Source organism: Anabrus simplex, chromosome 8, assembly GCF_040414725.1.
Source record: "Anabrus simplex isolate iqAnaSimp1 chromosome 8, ASM4041472v1, whole genome shotgun sequence".
NCBI lineage: Eukaryota > Metazoa > Arthropoda > Insecta > Orthoptera > Tettigoniidae > Anabrus > Anabrus simplex.
This window is the reverse complement of record NC_090272.1, coordinates 154,470,445-154,491,250: the sequence shown is the minus strand read 5'-3', so window position 1 is coordinate 154,491,250 and position 20,806 is coordinate 154,470,445. Positions and strand designations below refer to the sequence as shown.

The 20,806-nt window shown below is 39.0% G+C and overlaps 1 protein-coding gene across 2 annotated transcripts in view; it reads left to right on the top strand.

The window, feature by feature from the left end:
- The window catches only part of LOC136878909 (probable elongation factor 1-delta), a 184,427-nt gene that overhangs the window by 110,476 nt on the left and 53,145 nt on the right, over positions 1-20,806 (top strand). For both annotated transcript variants that reach the window (XM_067152509.2, XM_067152508.2), the window contains one exon: positions 7,509-7,578. In XM_067152509.2, coding sequence (XP_067008610.2) covers positions 7,509-7,578 — 70 coding nt within the window. The remainder of the gene's footprint in view (positions 1-7,508; positions 7,579-20,806) is intronic.

Here is a 20,806-nt window from a genome sequence, read left to right as displayed (position 1 = left end):
AAATTGCTACTGAGGAGATACAGCTGAATTATCTGGAAAGAGATCACACATTCATATCTATAAAAGAAATGTATCAACTGCTAGAATGGAAATTGGTGGTACTATTGATTAGAGGAGTCTTGCTTCCTTCCAAAAAAACAGTAATAAATAAAATCAGTAAATAAAAGAAATGTATCAACTGCTAGAATGGAAGTTGGTGGTAGTATTGCTTTCAGGAGTCTTGTTTCCTTCCAAAAAATCAGTAAGTCGATCGAAGATCGATCAAATAATCAAGTATAAACAGGATTTTTGTTCCTGAACCTTAACAGTTGGTAGGACTGGCCCTGCGCTTCTGCTGAGGACCGTTAGGAGTGGGGAGAGTGTGCTGTTAGATATTTTCCACCGTTTCATCAGTAACGATCACGATGTTGGAGCAACAGGTGCACCCCTCCATTGCGCAACGCATAATTATAAAATTTCTTTCTCGTGAAGGAGTTAAATCGGCGGAAATTTGCCAGAGGTTGACTGCACAGTTTGGTGATCAAACATTGTCAAGGACACGTGTGTTTGCCTGGCATAAAAAGTTCAAGGAAGGATGAGAACATGTGAAAAATCAGCAACCCGATCGCCGTCCTCGGACTAGCATTACAGATGAAAACATTTGTGCTGTTAAAGACATTACTGATGACAATTGATGGGCGAGAGTATCAGAAATTGCAGAGCAAGCGGGAATCAGTTATGGGAGCTATCAAGCAATCATCACAAATGACCTACAGTTCCGTAAAGTGTGTTCCAGATGGGTCCCTCGCCTTTTGCCCGAAAATCTGAAGTTGAGATGTTTGGAGATTTGTCAGAGGCTTACAGCAAGGTTTGTGGAAGAAGGACACGTGCATTTTTGAGTCGGATCATCACCTGCGGCCAAACATGGGTCCACTACACTACACTCCCGAATCCAAACGAGCCAGTTAGGAGTGGCGGAGGAAAGGGGAGGCAGCACCAGTGAAAGCCAAGACTCTGTCAGCTGGCAAGGTTCTTGCAACCATTTTTTTCGATCGGCGAGGCATTTCTCTGGTTGATTTTTTGCATGAGCATCGCCCTCTAGTATACCTCTCAGCCTTCCCACTTCGCTCGACTTACGTGATTCTTTGCGAACATCACGTAGGGACTACTTTGGCAAGTCTAGTGATTCACAAGTGCACTGTGTTGGCACGCTCTGAGAGCCTCACCGGCATCCTTGCTATAATTCTATTCTAGAAGCGTGGACGAGACCCGCGCTGAAGGCACGTTAGGAACAACAAGAAAGAGGGAGTAAACAATGTGTCGAGTGTCGTTTCTTTATGTAGTTTACTGAGATTGTGTTGAGTTGTGATATTAGTGGAAGTACAGACTATTTATTTCATCATAAGAAGGTATGTAATGGTAGTAATTTATTAAAAGAAGTAATTACAAGGCATGCTTAAATCTCGCGCACTGTTCGAGTTTCTCATACCCTTTTAATCTAATTTCTTACTTCACTGAAGGCTATGGTAACATATTTGCTTTAATTAGTTATTGCTTACGATCTTGCCATAGGGTACATTAACTTGGCATATTAATGTCCTATTGCAGGTTTCTATATATCAATAGCAATGGTGTATTGCTGCGTGCCTTGCTGCACAAGCCGGAGTAGTAAAGTGAAAGGAGTATCATTTCACGAATTTCCCAACCGAACTGACCTCAGAGAACAATGGCTTAAAGCTATATCAAGAGCAGACTTCAGGCCCAATTTAAATTCTAGATCATCTGTGGTATGTAGCCTTCATTTTCGTGAGTCTGACTATCGACCTGGATTGAAAATTAAGAAACTGCAGGATGCTGCTGTTCCCTCTGTTTTCCCTTCTTATCCATCTTACAGAGTCCAACAGATCAAAGCAGAACGTAGACGTATTATAAAACATTCAGTCATTGCCAAAGGTAAGAAACGGAAATATGAATCAACTGAGCCAAGCTGTGACGAAAGTAATACTTCAGATGTTTCCCTGCACGAGTGTCCCGCAAATCATGACTTTCATCATTCCGTTGATGTCCAGTGCGACATTTTAGACGAGAAGCTACTCAAAATAGAAACAAATAAATTGCGACTAAAATTGTGGAGAGCGCGGGCTAAACTTTCACGGCTTGAAAACCAACTGAATAAAACTAATCAGGAGTTGGAGATTTATAACAATAATTATCATAAAGCCTTGTCACGAATAATTAAAACAGCCAAGCATGATCCCTCAAATGCGAAGTCTTCATTCCTTCTTGAACAAATAGGCGAATTTTGAGAAATGCTCTCCGAGATGGACAGAATCCGCGGTATAACACAGTATAGTTTGGGAATGCATATTGCCCAAAGGTTATAGGTATCCTAGGAAAAATATACTAAAGTTGCCTTCTAAGAGCACATTGCCCAGGTATTTGGGTGATACTTCATGCGACACAGGAGTTACGAACCTTGTGAAAGAGAGATTAACCTTAGAATCTGAACGTTTGAATGAGGCTAAAAGAGTATGTTCCTTGATAGTGAATGAAATGGCAATAAAACAACAATTGCAATAAGACAAAAAGCTAGATACTTTCTTTGATCACAAAACCACATCTGTTCCAGATAATACTATATCCGAAATTAAGAACGTCAAGGATGTGAGGGAATCTGAAATTCCTGCCAATAATTTGGTTTGTTTTATGATATTGGGGTTATGCACTAAGTACAGACTTCCAGCCGCGTACTTCTTTACCAAACGAATCTCAGGCAAGGGACTGTATAATTTGACACTGTCTGTTATCAGAGAGATTGAGGCTTGTGGATTTCTTGTAATACGACTCATTTCCGATAATCATAAGACCAATGTTAATATGATGAGACGACTTTCCAATAGCAAGATTTTGAAACCACAAATTACTGACCCAAATGACCCGAACTGACCCTTATTTCTTGCATTTGACCAATGTCACATTAGAACGTAAGAATCACATTTTTAGAGAAGACCCTGTTTGACGGAGAAGAGACAATAAGTGGCTCTCACGTGAAGAATTTATATGAATTGCAAGCAAGTCAAGTGGTAAAACCTGTTCGCTTTCTGACTAGAAAACATGTAAGCCCAAACAACATGGAAAAAATGAATGTGAAACGAGCGAAGGACACATTTTCTACACCAGTAATGACAGCTCTGGAATATCTCCAAAAACATTCTGGACATCCAAAAGCCCATTTGTTCCAAGACTGCACAGCGACTATAAACTTCATGAAAATGATTCAGAAATGGTTCAATATCCATGATGTTAGCAGTCACAACAATGCTAAGTTTTGCCCTGACAAGGTCCATTTTTTCAACACAGATGATGACAGGCTTCACTGGCTGGAGAGTTGAGTTTCTGGTATATCTTGTGGATGTGAAGGAAGCATGCAAGGAGCGAGTTTCCTCAGCAATGAAACTTACGAGGCTATTTGGCTAACTACGTGTTGTACAGTTCTCTGTATCCGATACTTATTGTCGTCTGGCTTTCATTTTGTGCTAACTAGAGTATTTAACAGCGATTCTCTAGAAAAGGTTCTTTAGCATTTTGAGGAGAACTTCAGGCAACAATGACATGCTGGATTCAAGGGCTGTAGTACTTGCCCTCAACAAAATTTTGAAGATAGGAATTCCTTTGAAACGGCGAAATCAACATACTCGTGAGATGAATATTATTAGCTGTGTCAAGTCATCTCAATCAGTCCCATCGGAAGTGATCCCTAACATTCCCGGAATAGTGACAGAAATCCTGCAAAATCTTCACAAGGCGCATTGTACGTATACTCACTTTTATAAAATGCATTTACTGTTGGTTATTAGATAACATTATTCTAAATAATAACCATACTGTTATTACTTAATACCCTTATTTCTTTTACAGGTCTGGAGGTAGTGTCTATTAAACTTGCATCGCTTGCTTTTCTCAGTGGTTTCGTTGTGAAGGAAATAAGAAAAGAAGTAACTTGTGAATCATGCCGTAGCCTAATTCAACAAGAAAAATGTAGTTCTCCACTAATGGACATAATTTTTAAGCAAGACCGGTGTAATGTCTTCTTCTATCCATCAGAACAGTTGGTGTGGGTTATAAACATTGTTCATGATTTCTTGTGTGAAGCTGCATAATACAGGAGCTTGTACGACTTTAACTACCGTAGTTCTGCCTGTTTTGAAGAGTTCAGATGTTTTAAAGTGCAACTCAAATGACAGTTCTAATCATGCTGAGAAATTAGGTCAGGTAATCTGCAAAACTCTTATCTCGAGTATCTTAAAAAACATTGGAGATGAAGTGACTGAACGTTTTGAGAGGGTGAAATACTTAAACAGTAAGCCGATCAACAGGAAAATCATCAGAACGTAGGCCTAACAGCTGTGGGAAACTGCGTGCCACTTGTTCTGACTGGCCACGCTTGCTGCGCTCCGGTGGAGAAAGTGAGTACTTCTTGATGTTCGTATGTATTCTTAAAGTGGGGAGGCTGATGTATACTAGAGGGCGATGGCATGAGCGACGCATAGTCGGTGTTGCTTACTAGTGCGAGTTATTGAACGAGGCGAGAGTTGCATATCGACGCAAAAGACGAGACCAACTGATTCAACAGGTCATCCTCCTCCACGACAATGCGTGGGTCCATACTGCAGCTCTGTCTCCAAGCTACAGGAAATGCTACGCTTGATCATCCTCCTTACAGCCCTGCGATTTCCATTTGTTCGGACCGCTTAAAGCAGCTCTAGGAGGGCAACGATTTGAAGATGATGAGAGTGTGGAAGACTCCGTGCGCAACTGGCTGGTGACACGACCCTGTTCTTTTTACAGTGAGGGCATCAAAAAGCTGCCCATACGCTGGGACAAATGCATTTCCAAAGCAGCAAACTATGTGGAAAAATAAATTGTAATTGCCTGTGTTTTTAGCAAATGAATTTAAATAAAAAATCAAGTTTATATTTGATCCCCCCTCATAGTTAATAAACTAGTATAGATTTTTGCACAAAAAAAAAAAAGGAAACTGAGGGGAGTGCAATTTGAACCACAGAACAGTAATAGTAATTTTATCTAACTGAATATACTAAGTGTTAAGATATTAAAAAGTGAGTTTCCAGCACTTGAAAGTCGCATCTCTGCACGTAAAAAACAGCAGGAAAAGATGATACCTTAAAAAAGTTATCCCCTTTCATGCCTAAAAGTAGACTGATTTGGTGGGTTAATCTTGAAGAGTAAATACATATAGACTGAAGAATCATTATGTACACTTATGTTAATCTAATTTTGTGGTGAAAAATGTTGCATGGTATCTTATTGGTTAAAGATTTTTCTTAATTCATTGTAATGCTTTATGTTTAAAAACTGAGTCCAGGTTATGTAGAATCAATATAATTTTGTGGTTTAAAAAAAGTTACATAATATCTCATAATTTAACATAACTGCATAAATTATGTTCCTCATTCTTTGTAATTATGTTTTTTTAAACTGTGTACTTCTAGTTAATTACGAAGTTATTTTAAGCAAGCACTGCTATATGAGCAGCTCATGCGTGCTTAGTACGTACGTCTGTAGGGTAGCCACAAACACTTATGGAAATGTTTGTCTATATTTATGTTTGTGCTTATTGAAAATGCCTCTGAGGAATTAACTGTTTCATTCAGTGGTATGTGCTGTGATTCGTTTTCTAAATGCAAAAGATGTGAAGCCATTGAATTTCATCGCCATATTAGTGAAGTGCATGGAGAACACACTACGAGCGAGGGAATGGTAAGAAAATGGCTTAGAGCATTTGACGAAGGCCGTACTAATGTCCATGACGAGAAGTGTAGTCGGTGGCTGTTTGTCATTGAAGGCTTGGTGCAGAATGTTGATGAAAAGGTTTGAGAATACAGGCACTTTACGCTTTTATCAATAAGTTATGAGCTTCCTGAAATTTCAAGGAGTGTTCTTTATGAAATAGTGGCAGTAGGTTATCGAAAGTTGTGCTCACACTGCATACGAGGGTACTGATGGAGGTGCACGAAACCATTCGGATAGTCAGTGCTTTGGCTTCCCATGAGCGGTATAGTAATGAAGGTGATGCATTCCTAAGCCAAATTGTCACTGGCGACGAAACATGGGTGGCTTATATTACACGCCAAAATCAAGTCAGCAATTCCTGTAATAGACACACTCAACATCGCCCAAGAAAGTGAAGTGAAGCACACAATTTCATCTCGCAAACTCATGTACACTGGGTTTTGTGTTTTAGGATAGGCAGGGTGTTGCTTGTGGAAATTTTTTTGCACCAGGGTGACACAATATAATATATGCCGAGACCTGTTGTGAGACCTGGCGTAAACTCTGATATGCAATCCAAAACAAACGGCGTGCCATGCTCACAAGGCAGATTCTTTTGCAGCATGACAGTCCACTACCTCACACAGCCAATCGAACCGAAGACCTCTTCGCTTCATTTGGATGGGAATGATTTGATCATTCTCCATATATTCCTGACCTAGTGACTACCACTTCTTCCTCCACATGAAAAATCATTTAAGAGGCTTGGAACTTATGTTGAGAGTTAGTTTAAGATACAGACTTTCATGTCTTTTTTTAAATCTTAAAAACTGCATTACATTTTTTATATATCACAACGGTACTTACTTTTATAAAATGTGATGTAGTTAAATGAAAACATTTATCAGGTGTTCAAAGTACAATGATTTCAGGCTTTGGCTTTTTAGTAGTGAAATACACTTGTACCTTGTAATTCAAGATGTCGTAACTCCATTTTCCCCCTATTTTTGCACAGGTAATTATTCAAACATTACTTTTCTTCACATATTTATTTTTTAATTGTTTAACACATTGTTGGAGTAGCCATTATGATGGTACCTTTATTAATATTTAAAGCACTGTACAATTTGGCAACAAAAGCTTGTTTTCTATAAAATCTGTAGTTAAAGAGCATTGATGTTCAAACCAACAACATTGATGAGCGACTTTCTGAAGCTTATGTTGCCTGCACAACAGAACAACTAGACATATTATTAGATCATCACAGCTATTATCCAAAATGAAGACTACTATGAGGAAAACAAGCAAAACTCCTGGATGAGTATCTCATGCATTCACCAAGCAGGCTTTCGATATAGCTCTTCTGTACATTGAACAGAATGCTTTTTTCCATACGTATGGACGTTTTGTGGATAAGAAAATGGAGGGAAGCAATCTCTCAAAGCCCATTTGTCAAACAAATGAGTATTACCGACCTTTTTTCAGTCTTAAGTGTTTGTGGTATGTGCCTACTGTACTTTTATTAGTGTGAACAGTATTAAATACTGTTGCTTCTCTGGTAATTGACCTTTCTTGTGTCCTGAAGGTGACAGCTTAACAAGGTTCTACTGTAGTTAATGTTCTTGGTATTGTTTTTTGCCAGTATCTCTTGCCTCTTGACTGATTTTATTATATACATTCTACTTTTTAGTGCAGCTGTGATATTTCCATTAATGTAACTATTATTTTTTCTCCAGGAGGAGAGTGAAGCAGCGAAGAAGGTGAAGGAGGAACGATTAGCTGCTTATCATGCCAAGAAATCAAAAAGTAAGTATTGTTTATATTGACAGCAGAATGAAAAATCAGTACGGAGGTAAATAACTAGTTTGATGACTCTCTCAGAATCACATGTTAACAGGCACAATGTGAATGTTTTCTGCCGCCTGCAATGCTGTTGATGCAAAGGAAAGTAGGCAAGCGTTGGTTGTGTGCTAAATATTTTCCAATCCTTTTCAGTAATTTTAAATGTGCGGAATATCTGGTGTTAACTTTTTGTGAACTGAAGAGTGAAAAATATTATTTGAGAAATAAGGCGTATACTTGGGAACATGTTCCAAATTACTGCCACCTGTCAATGTGCCTAAAACTTACTGGGCCAATTGCAGAAATTATGTTTAGATGATTTTTACGGTTAAACACTAAGTATGGCTCCCCATTGCAAGAAGTTATTTATTGGTTAGACATTGTCTAAAATCGATGTTCAACTGGCCATGTTTAAACACTGCCGAGAACACTGTTTAACCTCAAATTTTAGGAGTGAATCACGACCAGAGGTTATGTACCATGAAACATATGATATGAGGGACAGTCCGGTAACTGTCAACTAAAATTCTTGTCAACCGATATATTAATTTCCTTGGAATTAATTATAGGTCACGTCGACAACATCCATATCAGAATAACTTGTCCTGATCGTCTCAGGGCTGTCACATACGCCAACCGGGAGGGATTCAGTTATTACATTTATTGCCAAGCAAGCACACATCATAGTGACACTAAAAAGTAGTTAGTGCATGGTTTTTTTTTTTTTATAATCGTCGCACTAATTCAGGTAAGTTTTCGACAACTATGAGGACTGGGAGGGATGAGCTGTGACCATAAGAGCCTCAGTATTTGCCTGATGTAAACATGGGGAAACTGGAAAACGATCTTCAGGGCTGCCAATAGTGTTTCGAACCTATGGTATCTAGAATGCAAGCTACATCTATTTGGCCCCTACAACTTGTTTGATTACACGGTAATATAGTTTCATCTTCCCTTCACAGAAGCTATTTAGATTACACTCACCATAACTCAATAATCAAAGCTACACTTCCGCATACGTTGGTGTGTCGCTTTAGTGTTGATAATATTATGAGATTTTATTTCCACCAAAAGCAGATATTCTTATCTGCGGGCAAGTCTTGTTCATGCCTAGCCATATTTCAGTAATGTGTAGGAAGACGACAGCTGACTAACGTTTGGCGCGTGCACCAACGAATTTCATTGGTTGCGACAAGCAAAGAATTGCATGGAAGATACTTCTATTTCCAGTTATTGAACCCGTATTGAAACTTTAAACGATGTCCAGCTAAGACACTGGCTGAACATTGTTTATGCAATAAAAGATCGTGCTCGACTTAGACATTGTCTAAAGCTTATAACTAGTCATAGTTTCTGCAGTCGGCCTACTTTGTGTCGGGTTGCAAGTTTGGATATGATAAACGGTAGAATGAAAGACTAAATTTCTTTTCACACCCAAGTGGTTGAAGGCTATTCCACAAGGTCTGCCTTTCAGTGATAAAAATTGATTCTGTGATTTTCATTTTACGACCAAATGTATCCAAAAATAGGACAGATTTTTTTATTAATGGCAGGTAAGTGGAAATTCCAAGACTATGCTAACTGGATCCCATAGCAGCCCAACACATTTTTCCCATGTATTCCAAAATATTTTTCATGAAACATCGTAAGATGTCCACATCAACGCTAATCTACCAAATCAGTGTTCCTTCCATTCATGGTTATTCCATACTGGATTCCCCTTGTATTAACCCCTTAACTGGATTTGACGCCTAAAGGCGTCAACAGCTGTCGCACGAGTGTTGGGTTTGACGCCTTTAGGCGTTCTTGTACTTCTAAATGTGTTCTTAAGTAGGGTTAGCTTCCTATAGGCGTCTGACTTCTTTATCACTTCTGCCATCTACTATCGTAATTTAAAACAAATTCCATTCATATTAGATGTGATTATTGCTGTCCTATTCATTTCTATCCGGTCTCACGTCAGCCGGGTAGTTCGCGCCTAGGCAGCAGTCCAACAGCTGTCTCGTGTTGCCTCGTACGGTCCGCGCCAAATTCTTCGTAAAGAATTTATTTGTGTATATGTACATTGAAATAACTAAATTTGCGAGTTGTTGTCATTGTTGTTACTACGATACATTTGTTCTGCGAACTCCATTGTCCACGTTCTGATAACTTTTTGTAAATTGGTCTGTAGGCTTGTATGATGGTAAACTGTTCCGTGTGACGTGATAATGGCTTATCTGAAATCCGCCGACCGGATGTAGGAATCGCTCAAGAAAACGTTGTGTTGTGTGTCTGTCAAACCAGAGGCGACGGGAAACTGTCTACTACTGTGAGGAATGTGACGTGGCACTTTGTGTTTGCCCTTGCTTCCGTATTTACCACACTGTGCGCAATTTCTGAATGACCTATGAACCAGAAAGTATGTAGAACCTATTGATGCATATCTGAAAACTTGAAAAATATCATAATAATGAAAGGAACACTTTTTAAATTCACTTTTGTATGAACACACTGTGTATATACGTATGTATTTACAGGTTTACAAGAAAAACGTTAATAACATAATGCTATTGAATTTCTACTATATCACTCATAATTTAAATAAATCAAGTAGAATATATTTTTCCGTTAAGTATTTACATCTACGCCGGCCCGTGGTATAGGGGTAGCGTGCCTGCCTCTTGCCCGGAGGCCCCGGGTTCGATTCCCAGCCACATCAGGGGTTTTTATCTGGACCTAAGGGCTGGTTCGAGGTCCACTCAGCCTACGTGATTAGAATTGAGGGGCTATCTGACGGTGAGATAGCGGCTCCGGTCTCGAAAGCCAAGAATAACGGCCGAGAGGATTTGTCGTGCTGACCACATGACACCTCGTAATCTGCAGGCCTTTGGGCTGAGCAGTGGTCGCTTGGTAGACCAAGGCCCTTCAAGGGCTGTAGTGCCATGGGGTTTGTTTTTGTTTTTTGTATTTACATCTGCCATACGCTACTGTACCCATTCCAAAAGTGCGCGTTGCGCTGAATAATTACCCACTGGCTGGTTGATGTTATGAAACTATTCCCCAGTTAAGGGGTTAACTCTCTAGGTTGTAGTATGTGTATCACTTGTCCCGTTTTTCTATAGGGTCTTGTATGAAGTGAGAGTAAACATTGTGGAGAGTTCATACGACTGGATGCCCTTCCTGACATCAACTTCATTAGAGGAGATAATGAAATGAATGTGATATGAAGTATAACCCGATTTTGCATGACCTTGATTTTGCGTAAACCTGCATTTAACGGAAGAAATTTCCAGTCTCGAAAATTATCCCATACGAGCAATGCAGTTTTATATTCGATTTAACGTAATTTACAATAGGGTCAAACCTGCATTTAGCGTTAGGAAAATGTTAAAATTCTCAAATATTTATTTCTACTTGTTTTGGTTATGGGACATTAAGAACCTATGAAAATGACATCATAAGCTTGCTAAGGATGATTCAAGGCAGAAGAGGAATTTAGAGCGCAGGCACTTAGGGCTAAAGTGAGATGTCGGACTCGACTACACATCCGACCGTGGCCGCTGTAGTAGAAGAGAACCCCCGTTTTAATGACAATGTTACTATAACCTTAGAAAATTCTTATATTAATCTGTGCAGTATCCTTCAGTTACAATAAGAACTCTTGTACTGATTCATCTGTTATTACAGGTAAATTTGGGTGTGTTAGTTTTTATTCATTATCAGTATTCATACACTCTACTCCAGTGTTTATATTGAATGCGATCGATCATCTTCCGTATAGATTCCTCGATATGCATGAGCGAGTCGATCTTGAGCGAGCCTGTGATCTCCGCACAACAGCGACTGGTGTAAACAAACATTGGGATAACATGTTTTCACAGTAAGTGGAATGAGAGCAGTTGTTAACTCCTTAGAAATAAAGCCTGTAGCAAACGATTGTTTAATTTTAATACTATGTACTGAAATAAGACTGTGATGTTTCTCCTTCTCAAGATACAGCGGTGTGCACAACTAATTTCAGAGGTTAGGTTATGTGTTTTCGTGTCTTTTTAAATTTCAGAAAGGCGGTTCCAATCTAAATCGGACGGCGTAAAGAAGCTCTAGAAGGGCAACAGTTTGAAGATGACGAAAGTGTGGAAGACTTTGTGCGCAACTGGCTGGTGACACGACCCTGTTTTTTTTTTTTTTTACGATGAGGGCATCAAAAAGCTGCCCATACGCTGGAACAAATGCATTTCCAAAACAGGAAACTATGTGAAAAAGTAAATGGTAATTGCCTTGTGTTTTTCAGTAAATGAATTTAAACATAAAATAAAATCCTGTTTTGATCCCCCATCGTATTACAATTTTTAAAAGAGTGAAACTGCTAATGAGTAAGCTGCTGCTTAGAAAACATCCGCGAAAATGTTTAAACAAACTGATTGCTGTTTCATACCGATTTTAATGTGTTTTTGTGCGAGGTTGTTATCTTTCCCAACTTTTATGGAAAATAATGTATGACGTTATAAGAACAACCTTAAACCAAAGAAGTTTTGCATTCACTGACAAAAATCTCTCAAAATGAGGCACAAACCGTAATTACCGTACAGGGTGTAGGGTAGATATCTCCTTGTTTTATTGCTGTCACTTTGTAAATAATGTATGATGGTACAATTTATGTTAATACAGGCAAAACTCTCGGGAAAAGGTGTGCTTTTTACTGAAACCTTGATGTAAGGTAAACACCCATTTGAGGTTGAAGAAATTAGGTCCCTGTAAATATATTAAATAGGGGTTCTATTGTATATAATAGGGAGAGGGTGAAACCCATTGTCAGCACATAGCCTACTCTGTCTGCTCAGATGTTAACATCCACATGCGATGGACGTATCGTTCCAAGTGAACACTGTGGAGAGGTTTGGAATTGAACCCTGGCCTTTGGCATGCAATCTACCAGTTAGGAATTGTATACCACCACCTCTCCTGCCCTCCCGGCCAAAATTCATATGGTGATTTTTTCACACCATGGTGAATCAGACCTGACTAAGCACAGTCTCAAACCCTAAGGATTTAATCCTTAACAACTCATATTCCTCCCAGATTGAATATGCACCAATGGGAAGTTTATCAACAAGAATGACGGAATTTTCCAAATATTTTTATCCGATAAGCAATGAATGAAAACAATATGTATCCTACTTACACGCTTTAATCTTAAAACATAACCATGCTTTTTTCTAAAGGAATATTCAAACTGTTTCAAACCCTAACATGAATGACTTTAACCAAGGTTCCGGTATTGTTAAAATTCTTACGACTCAGGCGACCATATCAGCTGAAGAAACCCCAACTCACACAGTGATAAATTCTAGTCAGTACAATTTGAGAAACCCTAATTCACGTTGTGATCAATCCAATCCACAATTGGAAGTCTAGTCAAGAAATGAAATTAAAGCAACGTACAAAAAGAAAGCCCTCCTAAATTTACAATTTTATAAGGTTCATTTATTTTTGGCCCAAATGTTGTCTCCGTTGGAAAGGATTTCATTCCAACTACGTGTGGACTATAATTTGAATATTAATGATTTTAACCAAGATTCCGGTTTTGTAAAAGTTCTTACGAACAGTTGAAGAAACCCCAGCTCACGCAGTGATAAATTCTAGTCAATACAATTTGAGAAACCCCAATTCACACCTTGATCAATCCAATCCGCAATTGGAAGTCTAGTCATAATAAAATAAGTTAATTCATTGTTCATAAATTCTGGCAAAGTTAATGCACATATTGTACATATTGTAAACTATGTAAATAGCATAAGACAATTGTATTTAGATTAAGTTAGTTTACTATAAGTTCCAATGTTTTAATCCTTGACCTTAAATTTAATATAGGCTGAAGATGCCCATAACTAGGGCAAAACATGTCCCTAACTGGTGTGTTTAATTCATGTAGAATTTAACCACTAAAAATATATATTTGTATTGAATAGGTGGACACAATATTTTTAATCTTGAAAGAGTTTACTTATTGTATCTTCAATACGGAACAAAATGAGATTAGTTACTTGTAAAGTTCAACAATCTCCTCTACTTCTGGTAACTCTCTTAAAAATCCCCCATGCCGGAATGAAAATGAAAATCCACAGCCTTTTTCCAGTCATTCTGAATGAAGCCCCCAGCAAGCGGCGAGGATAGGAATTGTGCCGGCTGCAGAAGCCTATCGCACTCCTCTGGGGCAATGATTAATGAATGACAGATGAAATGAAATGATATTGGAGTGTGTTACTGGAATGAAATAAGACGGGGAAAACCGGATTATCCGGAGAAAAACCTGCCCTGCCTGTGCTTTGTCCAGCACAAATTTCACATGGAGTGACCGGGGTTTGAACCACGGAACCCAGCTGTGATAGGCCGGCGCGCTGCCGCTTGAGCCACAGACGCTCCCCCATGCCGGAAACAATTCCTAATTGAATGGGCTGAGACATTATGCCATGACACGGTTGGAAGATGCAGAGCATCGGGAAGGCTGGTTGTTTTGGCAAGGGCATTGGCACTAGTTTTATGTGAATCCTCTGTTTTGTAAGATTCTTGTGCACATTTAATGGCGATAATACACTTTCATGGTGCGAATGATTCCTTGATCGCATGGTTGAATTAATGAAGTCATATTCGCCAGTAAGAAAACCACATTGATTTTCTTTAGCTCACAATTCACAACGTGTGCTGCACAGTTGTCAACCACCAAAACTATTTTACGGTCCAACCTATTATCCCACTTCAGTAGCCATTCTTTGAAAATCAGGGCAGTCATCCACACAGAGTTGGAATGATAGTCCAATGGAAACTTGCCTTTAAAGCAACGTGGGTTCTTACTTTTCCCAGTCACTAACAGTCTTTCTATTCACCAGACATAATTGCACAACATAAAACTGTTACTCCTTCTTTGGAGGTTTTATAGCCTGTAGCACTTTCATTTTTGAACAAGTAAGCGTGTTCAGGCATGGCACGATAATACAGTGCAGTCTCATCAGCATTATACACACACTTCTGGAGGGAATTCAGAAGCAATTTTAGGCCAATCCTCTTCTATCCACCTCTCAGCAGCGACAGAATCAGCGTTCTGCTCACCATGTGTTCGTTTGTATACTATATTTTCTCATTTACTGGGCGAGCTGGCTGTGTGGTTAGGGGCGCGCGGTTGTGAGCTTGCATCCGGGAGATAGTGGGTTCGAACCCCTCTGTCGGCAGCGCTGAAGATGGTTTTCCATTGTTTCCCATTTCCACACCAGGCAAATGCTGGGGCTGTACCTTAACCCTTTCCCGTCCACATTTTCAGTCTGCTTATCGCCAGATTTCAACCTATTATTGAGGAAAAATTGAAGGAAAGCACACTGTTTCAGTAAAAGTTAAATATAATAAAAACTGTTGATCACAATGTATTCAAATTTTCAATAATATTAGAAAACATACCATCACATCCATTTCCGTATTCACTGAGTCATAAGGTTGTTGCATCAAACCTCCACCTCCCCCTCCCCCCTAATTGTGGTACTCGACACAAAGGTAGGCTCTATTTGTCACATTTTCATGTTGTATGAATCCCTCTAAACCAATAACCGCGTGATTCCCGAAGTTGTATGTATACTGTATATCAGCTTCTATTTCCCCTGAGCAAGTGTCTTCACATTCTGTATCTATGTTTCCGGAATGTGCCTGTTTGAATGCTGCATTGATACATATGCAAGTGGCTATTTCACTGAATAGTTTGTCTCCTCCTAACATATGTCAAAATTATATTTCCTGTAATACTCTTTCAAAATTTTGGACAGGTTCAACATCATCCATATATTCATTTGGAGTAACGAAACGAAATATTTGTGTTTACTGAAATGCCGCGGCATCACAATCAGGTCCGAATTCTCTATATCCGTTTTCACTTACATCACTGATATCACTAAAATTATCTTCGTTGATATGTTATTCACTCACTAATACTTCACCTCTACCCGTACTCAACGATTCTGTGTCACTTTCATTGCCTATATTCAGCTCATTTTAAATATCCGCAGTATTCAATCCCACCATGTTTACGAACGAAACAGCTGTCCCGCACTCGTGGAAGTTCAAGACCGCTTCCTAGGCGACGTCAAGATAGATTATCGCTCTTTCATTTCCTAAGCCTTGTAGATCGTACTGCGTGTTCATAAATGCCTCATAAACACTTCAAAGCCAAAGAAAACAAAAAACTATTGCATAGCTCTCGTAAGTGTGCAGATAATGCAGCTGGGCGCTTTAGGGTACTAAGGACCGGAAGGCAAAGTGAAGAGTCAGGCGCTAAGGGCGGGAAAGGGTTAATGGTGGTCACGGCCGCTTCGTTCCCACTCCTAGGCCTCTCCTACATCGTTGCCATAAGACCTATCTGTCTCAGTGCAACGTAAACCAAATGGCAAAGGAAAGGAAAAAATCTTGTTTCTTCCAACGTTGAAACCAACCTTCCGTCCGTTGCCACGAAATTATTTTTTCCCTTTTTTGTTTGTTCTTTGGCCTTTTGCCGCAACAGAGGACCGTCAATACAAGCATCTTCCTCGTGGACATTTGAGAACCAAAGTTTTAGAGCTGATTCCACTTGACCGTCTTTTCCACCACGGTTTCACTTATAGTTGAGGTTTTTGTTTTCTTTTTCTGCCTTAAGAATATTGTCTCCATTTTTCAGTAGCTTGCAAAATTCATAACTCCACAGCAGCATTGTGCTGATTCATTGTAGGCAATTTGTCATAATGTTCTATAATTGAAAGTTTCTTTTTAATAGTTAAGTCTTTACGTTTGCTTTTGACACTAGCCATCACTGCACTACAACGCTAAGAACTTCACAGTGCTTAGTAAGACTCGAGTGAGTGGTCCTTGGCTTAACTACCGTAAGGGAAGAAACTAAAGAGAGAGTGTATGCGGGAGGGTTACTACCTGCGCTGACCGGTTTTCTACTGTACACCTGCTATAAAAGATGAGATGTGAAAGTGGCCTTGAAGACAGGCGCAATGTTAAAAAAAGGGTTTTTAAAGTTTGGGAGCATTTTCTTGGTATGCACTCTACTCGCATACTTAAAAAATAAAATCCTTGAAAAGAAATGTGATAACATAAATCAAATTCATGATCACAATAAACGGAAGATTGTCAGTGTTTCAGTATTTGTCCGTATGGGACTTCATAAAAGTGATCATATAATATGGTTGATATCATTATCCATGATTACAATATACGGGGTCCACTGTATATAATTGCTTATATACCTATTTACTTGCGTATTAGACCCCTTTTTTCCCACTTTTACAGCCAGAAATAGTAAAGGGGGTCCAATATGCGATAGCCTCAAAATTTTGTGCAGCGAACACATGACTTCTAGGCTATAAAGAGCTATAAATTGTATGTGTAAACATTCTATACTATTATTTAACAAACTTAGAATGTATTTAAGTTATACTGGCTATTTTTGTCGGAAGGCAGTATTATTTCTAAACATAAAAAGACAATGAATGGTGAACACGACTGTTAGGCCTACGGTACATATAAAAGTCCATTTTAGTTACTCATATCACGTCATTCGTTACATCTCATTAATTCCTCTGGTGAGGTTGACGTCAGGAAGGGCATACAGCCGTAAAAACTCGCTACGAAGATTCGTCTCACTTCATACTCGACCTCGTTGAAAAAAGGGATAAGTGTATAGATAAGAAATGTGTTTTTCCACCATTCAATACACAATTTATTTTAATAGATTAAGCTAGTACCGGTTTCGGCTCTTTAACGGCCATCATCAGCTAGTACATGTTTTGTTTTAGCCATTAGACAATACACAAGTTGTTATTGTGTTAGGCATCCGGATGTCTAATGGGGGATGGAATAATAGCATATAATTAAAATATCAGTGGTCAGGTTAAAAAGTTATAAATAGAGCATGAGTATGTAAAACATATTAAAAACACACAGGTCACAATATATAACATTTAAAAAGTTTCAACACATTAAAATTGTACGTATAGGTAGACACTTGTTAAAATTTTCCAATTTATGTTATATGGATTCCATTCTTCTGTCCTCTGTGCAGATCCTTCTAAGTAATGTTGATTTTAGTTGCGTAGGGTAATCTTCGAGGACATTTTGAAACTAGTGTACGTCTTATTGATGTGGGCCTTTGTCATGATGAAATTTCGTTATGTTATATATCCCAACTTGTGATATACTATGGCAAGTTTCAATACAGCAAACAGGTCTCGAGCATGTATTTAGAAGTAGTCGGTGGTAACACTTCTCTCGTCTATGTTTGTTCTTGTAGTCTGTAAAGATAAAGTGATATAAGTATGCCGGTAGTGTGTGCATGAAGGAATGGCTAGTGTGTGTATGGAAAGAGTACTTACTATAGTTGTTGTGGAAGTCTTGTGCTGATGTGTTTGAAGGCTTGTTGTGTTCTACTGCGAGTGAGTCTGGGGCTCATATTAGCTGTGGAGGGGAATGTAGGTGGAGGGGAAGAAGGAGTGGCCGTTGGAGAAGTAGGGGCGGGGTCAGGCTTGTGATTCGTTGGTTTGTTAGAGCGTGTGTTTACTATTTTGAGATAATCATTCTTTAATATCGGAATGGCTTTGTCAAAAATAATGCTGGTTTTTTCATTAATATCATTAATGTTATGATTGGGGTTGGCATTAGACATCCGGATGCCTAACACAATAACAACTTGTGTATTGTCTAATGGCTAAAACAAAACATGTACTAGCTGATGATGGCCGTTAAAGAGCCGAAACCGGTACTAGCTTAATCTATTAAAATAAATTGTGTATTGAATGGTGGAAAAACACATTTCTTATCTATACTTTGAGTCTGTCAATACGGAAAATGAAATTTATAAATAATAAAAAAAGGGATAAGTGTATCGTGTTATCATATAATTATTGATACAAAAAACTTAATGGCCGGTCATTTGTCTCTGTCAGTTCAGGAGTAGGCCTACCACAGAGTAAACCTGATCACTGCTTTCATTTGAATTTTTGCCGTGCGCTGCCAACTTCACTGCCATCTCGTCAGTCGCGTCATCCATGCTTCATTCTCTTTGAGCCATGCACTGCAATCGAGAGCATACGAGGTCCCGTCTTTTTGAACCTTTTAAAAATAATTTTATTCCCGACTATAGAGTCTAAACAGTCATCATCATCATCATTTCCCAACTCCAGTTTCCCGGGTGTGGTGTACAAGCGCTCGCCATCTCCTTCTGTCTTCATTCATCTTCTGATCCAGTACATTCTCCCATTTGTATCCTCTCTCCTCCACATCTGATCTTACAGTCTCTATCCAACATTTTCTTGGTCTTCCCTGTGGTCTTCTTCCTACGAGATTAAGGTCGAAATATTTTCTGGCAGGTCTTTCCCTGTTCATTCTCATTATGTGCCCATACCACTGAAGTCTGCGTTTCTTTATGACGCTGATAATAGGAACCTCAATACCAGCTACTTTCCTATTCATTTCATTTCTGATCTTGTCCTTTCTGGTTGTTTGGTTCATGGTTCTAATGAATCTCATTTCAGTTGCTTGAATTCTACTGAAGTCTTTGTTTAGTAGGGTACATGTCTCTAAACCGTACAAGGATTGGTACGAAGTAAGTGTGGTACATGATTGTTTTCGCTTCCTGTGGTATTTTGCAGTCCTAGAGGAGATTTCTGACTTGACTGTAGAAGTTCGATGCTTTCTGTGTCCTGCTGAGTATTTCCTGCCTAACAGTGTTCTTTCGATATTGTGCTTCCGAGGTACTTGAAGTGGGAGGCTGATTCAATTTTTGCTCCTTCCAGAAATATATTTGAGCTTGTTCCTTCCCTGTTGATGGTCATTTCCACTGTCTTTGTTTTGCTCATCTTCAGTCCAAAATTTTTGAATGTGTTGTTCCATTCATTAAGCTTCTTCTGAACTTCAGCTTCTGTCTCTCCCCATAAAAGCACATCAGCAGCAAATACCAGGGCGTTTGGTTCACTGTCCATTTTCTTGATAGATTTGATGACCTTGTCCATTACTATTACGAACAGGAGTGGTAACAGAGCACTTCCTTGTTGGACACCTCTCTTTGTTTCAAACCATTTTGATCGTCCGTTGCCTATCTGGACACAGCTGTAGCACTTCTGGTATAGCATCTTGACTTTGTCAATTAAGTACTTTGGCACCTTTAGGTCTTCCAGACATTCCCATATCTTGTTTCGAGGAACACTATCATATGCTTTTTCAATGTCCACAAATGCAATCACAAGATTTCTTCCGTATTCCCAGTACTTTTCTGTCAGCATCTTTACCGCAAAGATGAGATCCACAGTATTTCAACCTTTCCTGAACCCGTGTTGTTCTTCCTAAAGAAATGTTCTATCTTCCTAAGTCTTGTTTCTATGATCTTTTCCAGCAGCTTCAGTGAATGTGACAACAGCGTGATGCCTCTGTAATTTCCACATTTCCGTCGGTTGCCCTTTTTAAACAGTGGGATGACGACTCCTTTACTCCAATCTTCTGGAATTTTGTTACTTTCCCAAATCACTGATAATATTCTATATAGCCAATTCAAGCCTGGTATTCCAGCTGCCTTTATCATGTCTGAGCTGAGGTCATCAAAGCCTGGGGACTTCCCATTTCGCATGCTCTTTAGTGCTGTTTCTACCTCGAGCCATGTTAATGGGTATTTGTTGTTTTTGGCTTCATCTACACTACAATCATTGGTGGTGGTGTTGCCCCCATCTCCATTTAACAGCATGTTGAAGTACTTTTTTATTTCATCCCTGATCCCTTCCTCTGTATTAAGCTACCATCATCTGTTTCCTGTGCAAGGATGCTTATATTTTCATTTCTTTTACTGTTTACTATTTTTTTATAGTGGTTTCCTACTTCCTTGACAGTCTTCCTCTATCCTTGTAGTAAAGTCATCCCAGCACTTTTTCTTTTCTTCCTGGATCAGACTTTTTACAGTCAGTTTCTTTTTCCGGTATTCCTGTGCTAGATGTTCAATTTGTAATTCATTTCGTCTATCATCTGTTTTCTATTTTTTGAGGTCTAATTTTCTTTTCAGTATATTTCTATCTTTTACTGCTGTGTTCACTCGGTCATTCCACCAAGGTGTTTACTTCTCTTTTGGTGTGGCACTTGTTTTTCCACAAATTTCCGTGGCTTCTTTTACAAGGGTTTCTTTGAATAAGGACCATTCTGCTACTCCCCC